This window comes from Crocuta crocuta, unplaced genomic scaffold (assembly GCF_008692635.1).
Source record: "Crocuta crocuta isolate KB4526 unplaced genomic scaffold, BGI_CrCroc_1.0 scaffold431, whole genome shotgun sequence".
Lineage (NCBI taxonomy): Eukaryota > Metazoa > Chordata > Mammalia > Carnivora > Hyaenidae > Crocuta > Crocuta crocuta.
This window is the reverse complement of record NW_027528859.1, coordinates 707,420-717,726: the sequence shown is the minus strand read 5'-3', so window position 1 is coordinate 717,726 and position 10,307 is coordinate 707,420. Positions and strand designations below refer to the sequence as shown.

The window sequence follows — 10,307 nt, the reverse complement described above, 5'->3', positions numbered from 1 at the left end:
GCCCCCCTGCCGGGGCTGGCCGCGCGGCGCAGTTTCCATTGTGCAGCCCTGAGAATGGCCGGGAAACGCACGCGCGCGCGCACACACATGCACACACACACACACACACACACACACACACCCTCCCTCGCACACGCGGAACCGGCTGGGCCAGGGGAGGGAGGAGGAGGGTGACGTAGCGTCCCATGGCGTCACATTGACGTCTCGCATTCCAGGCACTCTATGGAGAGGCCGCTAGGGCTCCTGTGGCATAAATGACGTGCCGAGAGAGCGAGCGAACGCGCAGCCGGGAGAGCGGAGTCTCCTGCCTCCCGCCCCCCACCCCTCCAGCTCCTGCTCCTCCTCCGCTCCCCACACACAGACAAGCTCACACCCGCTCCCTCACTCGCACACACAGACACGCGCGCACACAAGCTCCGCACACACACTCCACTCTCTCCCGCGCGCTCACACCCCTCTCTGCCCGCGCCCTCGCCGGTGCAGAGGTGCGCGGCAGCCGGACGCCCCTCCCGGACTCACTTTGCAACGCTGACAGCGCCGGCGGTGGCCTTGGAGGTGGGGACTGCGGCGACATCCTCCCCCTTGGTCGCGGCCGGAGCCCGGACGCCCGCGGAACCCCTCGCCGGCACTCTCCCATGAGTCGGGATCGCAGCATCCCCTGCCAGACGCGCACCGCCTCTGGGAGCCGCTGGGCTTGTACACCGCAGCCCTTCCGGGACAGCAGCTGTGACTCCCCCCCAGTGCAGATTTCGGGGCAGCTCTCTAGAAACTCGCTCTAAAGACGGAACCGCCACAGCACTCAAGTACGTATGAGATTCGCCCAGTTAATTGGGGGACTTGTTAAAAAGTTGGCGCGCCGGGAAGCGTCGCTCCCGAAATTGACAACTTTGAGTGTGGGGTTTTTCCCCCTCGCCTCCTCGCTCTGGCTTTGCTGGCCGAGTGGCCCGGTGGGTTCTGCTCTGAAACTTTTCCCCTGTAGCGGGCCCGCGGGGATCTCTGAAGCTCGTGGGATTCCTCCCCCCACCCGAAGAGGCGAAAAGCCTCTAACAAAGAGGAGGACCGGGATTTGTGCAGTAGCAGCTTCAGCGATGTAATTCAGGGTATTTCGGCTCTAGTTGTCATGGTAATGATGCTCTCGGCGGCGGCGGCGGCGGCGGCGGCGGCGGCAGGGAGTTGCAGCCCCGGTGATGAACGGCAGTAATTTTCCTGCCTTTTAACTAGGATTGAAAATAAGGGCTTCAGTGGGTCCAAGTTAATATATCTAATGGTGACTCCCAGCTGGTTGGCTGGGAGGAAGCTTGGGAGGGAAGGGGCCTGGGCAGCAGTGGTTGGAGTTTGCAAAGGCGCTCGGTTGATCTCTGGAAAGAGGGCGTAATTGTAGGAATGTGGCTTATTGTATTGAAATGAGCCTGGGGCTCCGCTAGGCACGTCTGCCCGGCGTAGCCTACTTGCCCGTGTACACTTTTCCCTTCAGGGGTTATCGGGTGTAATTGCTGACTCCCGAGCCCGGACACGCGTGGGGATGGTGTTCGTTTCCTTCGGGCCTTGGCTTGGTGTGGGAATGTTTTACTCTTAACTGACTTTTGGAGAAGTTGCTCTGAGTGTTTTACTCTTAATAGAAATAAATGAAAGTTCTCGGTGGTGAGAGGAGAGCGGTTCTAGAGCTGAGAGCGCAGCCTGCGGAGATTGGCTTCCAAAGGCACCTCTCGAACCCGTTGGAAGCTTGGGTCAGCCGTAAGAGAGAAAGCATTTGTCCCTTGACTCTAAGGAACGTTCCAGGAGATCGCCTTTTATTTATGCTTCTGGATTCTTCCGAGGGAAGAGCTGCAAGGAGTTTGGTAATCAGAAATCTCGGAGCCTTAGGGTGCCAGGACAGAGGTAAAGGGCAAATCTGTCCTGAATCTTCTATTCCCACGACAGAGAAATATTTTACAGAACTGAGTTGGGGAAAGAAAAAAGCTGCCCAACGCGGCTACCGGGAACAATGAATGAAGTTGGAGTTCATTCGAGTTATCTTACCTGTATTCGGCGCTCCTAACGTGAATATCAAAGACTCCCTTGGCTAGGCGACCTCCACACCGGCTCCCTCCCCCCCGCACCCACCCACCCCCTTCCCCGCGACCGCGCGCTCGCAGAAATTCTCCCCCGCGGTTTGTCTCCTCTCCCTCGGTCTTTCTGAGAATCTCTGTCTTTCCCTTTCTGTCGGTCTCTCCTCCACTCCCGCTGCCCCCGCCCAACCTCCGCCCCCGCTCCGCTGGGTTGGAAACTCCGCGGAGGAGCCCCGGTCACAATGGTGCGTTTCACGGTTTCCTCCACACACTTCACCGCGGGGAGGGGAACACGGGGGTGTTCCTTTCGTCTGCCCACGAGAAAGAAAGGAGCTTTGACAGAGGTAGTTATTTCTACCTAATTTACAACCCCGAGGCTCAGCGCTGCCGGCCTCGGCGGCCGCGAGCGGAGCGGCGGAACGTGTTTCCAGGCGCGGAGGCTTTGCCTAGGTAACCGGCCATGGGAGTGGGCGGGGGGGCGCCGTGCGCTCTTGGCTCGGCTGTAGGAAACGTGGTTTTTTTCCCCGCGAGCGCCCGGAGCTCCAGGGGAGCCCATTCCCTGAGGGGACGCACCCCTCGCCGAGCGGCGTCAGAAGCCGAGCCTCGGAGAAAGACTCCGCTCGAAAGGACCCAGGGGAGGGCAGGAATGAGGGCACCTACTGCAGGAGGTGTTGGAAGGTCGCTGGAGACCCGCATTAAAAATTCGGGGCGGGCGGGAAGCTCCTGCTACAGCCGTGGGAAGATCCGCCCGTGCTTGCGCTAGAGCGAGCGCAAGATTTCCGTTCGCTCAGCTGGGGCACGGCAGGGGCTGCGGCTGAGCGTGGCAAGGGAATCCCCCATTTCCTGGCTTTCCAGGGCTTCCTGGACCTGGGGGTTCTGATGCCCCCTCTCTCTTCCTTAAGGCAAACCCCTGGCGCAGGGGCGGCGGGGAACGAAACTTAACACACCCGTCTCGGCCCGCGCACCCGCGAGGTTTTTTGGGTTGTGTTTTGGTTTTTTTCAGTTCTGTGTTCCCAACCCTCGGGAAATGAACGGGTCCTGGCAAAGGGGGCGCTGTAGGCCAGAGTTTGGGGCAGGGGATCCTTCCCCCGAGGCCCACGGAGCCGCGCTTCCAGCTACNGAGGCTACGCGCAGAGCCGCCGCTCGCCCCGGAGCCGCGCTTGGCGCCCTCCGGAATGTGCCCCCTCTAGGCCGCCGGATGGCCCCGAGCCTCGAAGTCGCCCACCCTCAGGGATACCGCCTGCTGGGTGCAGGGGGCCTCCCTCCGCCCACCCCACCAGCCTGGAACTCCAGCCGCCTCGTCCCCTTGTTTCCAGCGCGGGCCTATTTCCACTGTGCCCTTTTGTTTGCTTGACCCCTGGCCCCCGAAACTCGCGGCTAATAGAAGCGAAGCTCCATTAGCATTTAGAATGAAAAGCGCAGACTTTCTTAATTCCTCGGGGCATTCACGCATTCGTTCCGGACCTTGTGCATTTCCTATGCAACGTGTAAATTTTGTATTCGAGGGCTTGGGGGGAGGACAGGAGTTGGAAAATGGCTATTTTCCGCTCGTGCACACTCACTGACCCCTTGAATTCGCGCGAAACTCTTCCTCAGGTGCTCTTTCTTTGGTTTTCCGGACTTAACGAGCTCAGAACCAGTTGTGGGGACAGAGAGATCAATTTCCGGGCGATGACAGAATACATTTTTTTAAGCCTAGGTTTAGGTGCCACAGAACGCCAGTGAGTGCAGTGTGTGCTGACAACCTTTCTGTGGCTCCCCGGAGGTGATGCCCAGGGACTCCGTTCACCTTAAGCACTGCTTTCTAGCCCTTACAATTCTTTGTAATTAATGTAGATAATAACATAGATACCCCCCCCATCAGCCCGCCCTCTCCCAAAACGCCCAGCCCAGACTGCGAAGACCCAGACTGGTCTCACTTTGAGCTCTGTCCTCTCTCCCGGTGCCCGCAGAGCCCACTGCGGAAGAGCGCAGTCCGGCAAGCCCGGGCCCTGAAACTGGACCCTCAGCGGAGCCGGGCAGCACTGCCACTGCTTCGCCTCGCCGGACTTCCCCACCTCCTACCCTCTCAGCCTCTGCTGGAGAGACCCACAGCCCCACCATTCAGCGCGCAAGATATCCTCCAGGTAGGTCGGAAAGCAAGACCCCTTATCCCTCTCAGGTTTGGAGAGGTGGGGGATGGGGGGAGCCACACACCCAGCAGGCAGGCTGTTCGGACTTGCCCAGCGCCAGGACAGTGATTCCTGGCCACGCATTTCACAGCACAGGTGGCTTCCTTGCACGAAGCTCCTCTGGATACCACACCCTGTTGCTACCTAGTGGAGCAGCCAGATTAAATTAAGCCTTGCATTTCTCAAAAATATTGTTCCTAAGAAAAGTGTAATGCATATAAAAGATTAGGATCTTTTTATACATTTTAATGTCTTCATTTTTGCTCTCCTTTTAAATCCAGTTTATGCTTGTAAAAGTTATGGGATCTGGGATCACTTTGAGCAACACAGAGCTCATGTTTGTATAAAACCCAAATCATTTGGTGCAGAAGGTTGGATTACTGAAGCTCAGAGGAAAGAGAAAAAGCATTTGAGCTGAAAACCAAGGAGTAAATTCGATTGCAGGTTTTGGCTTGTTACACCTCTGTATGCATTTGCTAAAGAGATACCAGGTCCCTGGGCTGTGGTCACCAAAGATATACAGATAAACAGAACTTAGTCCCAAGCAAACTCATCTTCTAGCTGGAAACCTCAGAAAGACACAGGGAAGAGCATTGGGTAGGGACTGGCAGGGAAGGATGACAGAAGACTAATAGAGAAGTCTAGAGGTGCTGAAGGAAGGAGAAGAGACAGAACATCGGGCAGTGGTCTTTCTTTTAAATCATTAGCCTTTCATTTCACCCCAACAACAAGACAGCAGGAAAAGTAATCTTTTAACATCAAACTAGGGAGTATTTTTAAGCCCCTTCTTGAAAAATGAAGGCTTGAACTGGCCTTTCCTTATCACTCCTTCTTCCAACAGGCCCTCATCACCTTTTTTCAAGTCAAGATTTCATCCAATACACACATGACTCAATCAGATTTGGAAATGTGGGTAAGAGAAAGATGTCAAAGGAAATGTGAAGTACTCACTTTTTTTTTTTTTTTAATTAGTCACAACTTCTATACCGTAGACTCCAGGTAGAGGTTAAGCACTTGGGTTTCCTTCGGTTCAGAAAAACCAACCACCAGAAGCTGCCCATTTTATCATTTCTAGTTAGCCATAAAGAAAAGGAAATAATTAGATGAACATCCATTAGATCCAATCATTCTCAGGGCCTTCTCATCCAGCTCAACCTCTCTGAACAATAATAAGCCCCCAGGATACCCATCTCTTTGGGGATTCAACATGGAAACTAAACCTACAAAGCAACTGCTTTCTTTTCTAAAGGTACTCGTTCTTCTGCCATAAGAAAATTTGTAGACTAACTCACCTATCACAGTAGCTATGAACTGTTGTCTTAAAACAGCTACTGATATATTTTATTAGTCAGAATTGGAAAAAATATATATATATATACTGTACATGGCAGAGAGCACGTTTGGTGGGTGTTGTGTTGCAGCTGCTGATCTTTTTCTTTGCAGATGGCACTCACTCCCCCGAGTCCATTTCCTGGGCCTGTGTTCCCACCTCTCCACCTAGCTGGCTGAAGTCATCAACAGGGGTCCACTTTGTGTAGGCTGCTGGCTGTGTTTGGAGAAATGGGGAGGGGGTGGGAGAAAGAGACCACAACGTGTGTGGGTAGGCTCAGTTGGCACTCATAAAATGTTAGAATGTCAGTCTACCTTGGCCAGTAAGTCCCACATAGGACACCTCCCCCCCTTTTTTTTTTAACTAACTCATACATTTATAAATGAATGTGTGTGACTTGGGGGACTCCTGGCCTCTTACCCCAAAAATAAACCAACAGATCATTTCACTGGCTTTCTTTTTGTCCTCCCAACTTGTGGCTGAGACCACACCCAATTAGTTTATAGGACTTAAAACCACTTTGTAAAAACATCACTGGGCTTATCAAGGAAGAAATCAAATTTTCCGGATCTGGTGGAGGACAAGGGCAAGGGAAGGAAGGTGGGCACAGAGGTCCCCAGGAGTCCCAGTTTGGGCATCCTCTGCCCCTTTGACAGTCTGTCAGGGATTCTGCTTTCTTCCCAGGAAAGAAAAGAAAGCATGGAGCTTTAAATCTATCCTACCAGAAGGAGGAAAAGATGTCACTTCCTATCCCATTTCCCAGATTAGCGAGTCATGAATCCAGTGCTACCTGTCAGCTAGGAGAGAGTGCTGACTTGCTTCTGAAAGACCGTTTTCCCTGTCTTGCAGATATGCCCTGCGTGCAAGCCCAGTATAGCCCTTCGCCTCCAGGCTCCAGTTATGCAGTGCAGACCTACGGCTCCGAGTACACCACGGAGATAATGAACCCAGACTACACCAAGCTGACCATGGACCTTGGCAGCACCGAGATCACGGCCACGGCCACTACGTCCCTGCCCAGCTTCAGTACCTTCATGGAGGGCTACTCGAGCAACTACGAACTCAAGCCCTCCTGCCTGTACCAAATGCAGCCATCTGGGCCACGGCCCTTGATCAAGATGGAGGAGGGCCGCGCGCACGACTACCACCATCACCACCATCACCACCATCACCACCACCACCACCAGCAGCAGCAGCAACAGCANGCGCTGGCCCCCCCGCCGCTCGGCCTCTCGGCCTCCCCCACCGCGTCCAGCCTGCTGGGCGAGAGCCCCAGTCTGCCGTCGCCGCCGAACAGGAGCTCGTCGTCGGGCGAGGGCACGTGCGCCGTGTGCGGGGACAACGCCGCCTGCCAGCACTACGGGGTGCGCACCTGCGAGGGCTGCAAGGGCTTCTTCAAGGTGAGCGCACGCCGCCTCCTGGCGCCCCTCCCCTCTGCTGCCGGCCGCCCGCCCGTGCCAGCCCCCAAGTGAGCATCCAAGGGGTGCCATCCTGTAGCCCTCTCTAGCACCTCACATGCACTCTCTCAGGAGGTTTTAACTTGAGGCCTATACAGGAGGCCAACCCGAGTGGACTCCGGGGGGGCTGTGAACCGCCTGCCTTGGCTTTCCCTCGTGAACATATTTTCCCCGAGAGAGCCTTCAGCAGATTCTCAAAAGGATCCTTGACCTGAATAATTCAAAAGCCTCCTCGTGTTCTTCTTCTGTCCAACCAGGGTGTCTGAGGGGATGGGACCTGTGTGCCAGGCCCTGGACATTTGTGTCTCATTTAATCCTCATGTAAGAGCTGGGACTGTAGGATTAGACAGACCTGAGATGGAATTCTGGCCACCCAGTAGCTATTTTATTAACAGTGCCTTGAAAGTAGATACGAATTATCCTTGTTTCACAGATGAGGAAATGGAGGCTAGGAGATGTTGTTCAGCTACCCCAAGACACACGCTCAGAGCGAGGGGGAGGCAGGATGCCAACTCATGTTTGCATGATCCCAAAGCGTACACCCTCTTCACAGATCTGCGATGACAGAATAGACAGAAGTAACTGGCCGATGCACTTTGGGGCAGCTCCCTCTGTAGAAGATAGAAACTGGGGTCTCACCAATCCCCCCAAACTCTGTGCCACACGCAGTGCCAGGTGTAGGTGCTCTTCATTATCTCAGCCCCAAAGGAGACTTTTACAGTGAGAGGGGCTTCAGCCTCCCCCACACTTTACCTAGGAGGAAGCGGAAGCCTTAGAAGGAGAAGCCTTGTGCAATCCAGAAATGGTGATTTAGTGGCATGTTTGGCAGTTTCAGCTGGTTTCTCTCACCTCTTGAGGCCAGTGCTCTTTCTACCCCTGAGGGAGAAGAGGCCTTGTTCTCTTGCTGCTCTACTTTTGCTATTGACTCCCAGACTTCTACAGACACTTAATTCTGTGCCACCCTCCCCACTCCCCTGACCATTATCTCAGGCATTTGCAAACCCACAAATGTTTTCCCACAAAAACCACTCCCTAGCCTCCAGTGCTGGGCAGGGTGGAGGGAGAGGGGAAGCTAAATGCTGATTGGGCAATTGGTATTGGGAGGGGGCAGTACGGTATATCTGAGAGTGTGCTAAAAATTGGAGTCAGAACGCTCCAATAGGAGTCCTTGATCTTGTCACCTACCAGTCTATAACACTGAGCATGATATGCCTTTCTTCAGTTTTCCGGTCAGGTGAATAAAATTCAGAGAAGGGCCATGAGTACTAAGTTAGATAAGACATTTATGAATGTACTTTATAATCTTTATAGGGCAATAGAACACAGTTCATTATTAAATGAAAACTGCAAAGTATTTGTAAAAATGCACATGTTTGTGGATTGGTATACCTACTGGCAAGCAACAATTGTTTTTTGATCTGGAGTTAATAATCACGTGCTTAATTAAAATCTGCAGATATATGAGAGAATGCTTGTGGAAAGACCTTGCAATATGCTAAGTGCCATACAGGATAGTATGCAAAAGTATGTTATGTTAAATGTAGAACCCTCAGGTTAGCTTTTTTTTTTCTTTTTTTTTTTCCTGTCTTAACTACCCAAGCTTTACCAAGGTTACTTTCAAGTTAACCACTTTCCTTTAGCAGATTTCATTTTCACAGCATTTCGGTGGAAATGCTGGTGGGCAAGGACACAGGCAGCCAGAAAGGGTAAAAGAAAGGAAAAAAACAATTAAGAGAAGTACAATTAACCCACAAATATAATCACCTCTGAATAATTGAGAGTTAACCAAAATACAGGAGTGGTAATACATTCCTAGTCTAGAAATGTCAATTACGTGTTCCCCAACAGCGTCCCTTTTCTGCAGCAATGCCTTGAAAACAAATCTATACTTGAAAGGGTGGGGGAAGGATGGGGGAGAACCACCCCACAGATCTGTTAATTAAAGGAACAGGAGCCGGTTTTACCCAGTGGCTTTCTACCATTAAATTGAATTCTTTAAAAATGTGACATGAAGTGCAGTTAATGATGGGCATTCAGTGATTGAACCATAACGATCTCTCCCTGTCCTTAAACTGTGCAGCCACACACAAATGTGGAGAAGCTTTCAGGTTATTGGGAAAATGTATACCTGAAGCAAAATGCTACCAGCACTCAAATTGGCAGATAGCCTTGAGGATGATGGCAAGAAATAAGAGTTTTAGAAATTACTGCATGTCCAATGAAAGAGAGCTTCATTCAGGAAACATAAGTTTCCTACCCTTACAGGCTGTTGAGAATTTAAATGCTGGAAACTCAGAAATATGTTTGTGTTTTGGAATTTTGCATTTTAAACTAAATGGATCTGGCTTTGGTAGATTTTTTAAGTCTCATATAAGCAATTTAGAAACTATTTCCTAAAATGAAATTAAAAGGTGATAGGGTGAAAACTTATACGTGGGGATTGAAGATTGCTAAAAGGAAAAGACTGAAAGTAAATCTAGAATTTTGGACCCAAAATAGATCACCAGTCCCAAATTATCTGGATTTCTTTCCTTTTTTCTTTTTTTTAATGCAACCCAGGCTTACCAAATAAAATCCAACTTTCTGCTCTATGTGGAGTTGTATAGATTCAGGTAATTTCTGAATGATTTCCCCCAAGTGGTAAATACGCATCCCTTTGCACAAATGTCTATAACTTTTAAAAAATCAATCATTTTTTTAAAAAATCTGGAGCATAAAATATGCTTAATTATTTCTCCAGGTGTCATTTTAAAATTATATGTGATTCTGAAGAATACAACATCATCTATACCTGAGTCCAAATTTTATGATGTGTCAGTTACAATATGGCTATTTTGATGTCTATGTCAATAGTCATTTTTGAAATGACCTATTAATGGGAGTTTTCACTGAAAATGTATGGCTCTCATATTTCTTTCTTTTACTCTTTTTTTATTTTTCCCCTTATATGTGAGAGTGGTTTTTTTAGTAACCAATTTTCAGATTTTGCTTTGAAAAATCAGAAATGACCAGTTTATTATACATATTCTCTTGAGAGAATATTCTTTTAATATACATTATCTTAATATTTTGAAGATAAAATAAATGATATAGGCAGATTGAGTCGGGTTTTTTTTTTTTTTTTGCATTTAAACATTTCCTATATGTTTTAACTCGTCAAGTCCTCATTTTGCTTTTTACGATTTCATCTCTATTGGGAACAAAGCCAGTTGCTGTGATATTTGACTTACAATAGTGATAGCCAACAAAGTACATCCCAGATAATTTTGATTTTATTTTAATAAGGTCAGCAATAATCAGG

General features: G+C 50.3%; 2 protein-coding genes across 2 annotated transcripts in view; both read left to right on the top strand.

Annotated features, from left to right (window-relative positions):
• The first annotated feature begins 254 nt into the window (after nucleotides 1-254).
• On the top strand, nucleotides 255-4,078 carry LOC144224960 (uncharacterized). The gene is made up of 2 exons (XM_077756054.1): nucleotides 255-803; nucleotides 4,001-4,078. Exon 1 carries the CDS (start codon nucleotides 255-257, stop codon nucleotides 777-779), a length of 525 nt encoding a protein of 174 aa, XP_077612180.1. The 3' UTR covers nucleotides 780-803; nucleotides 4,001-4,078.
• The window catches only part of NR4A3 (nuclear receptor subfamily 4 group A member 3), a 37,662-nt gene continuing 31,360 nt past the window's right edge, over nucleotides 4,006-10,307 (top strand). The window contains exons 1-3 of the mRNA XM_077756098.1: nucleotides 4,006-4,174; nucleotides 5,061-5,132; nucleotides 6,399-6,949. Coding sequence (XP_077612224.1) covers nucleotides 6,401-6,949 — 549 coding nt within the window. The 5' untranslated portion in view covers nucleotides 4,006-4,174; nucleotides 5,061-5,132; nucleotides 6,399-6,400. The remainder of the gene's footprint in view (nucleotides 4,175-5,060; nucleotides 5,133-6,398; nucleotides 6,950-10,307) is intronic.

Coding starts and splice junctions, on each gene's coding strand:
- LOC144224960 (XM_077756054.1), top strand. CDS start 255: ATGACGTGCCGAGAGAGCGAGCGAACGCGCAGCCGGGAGAGCGGAGTC.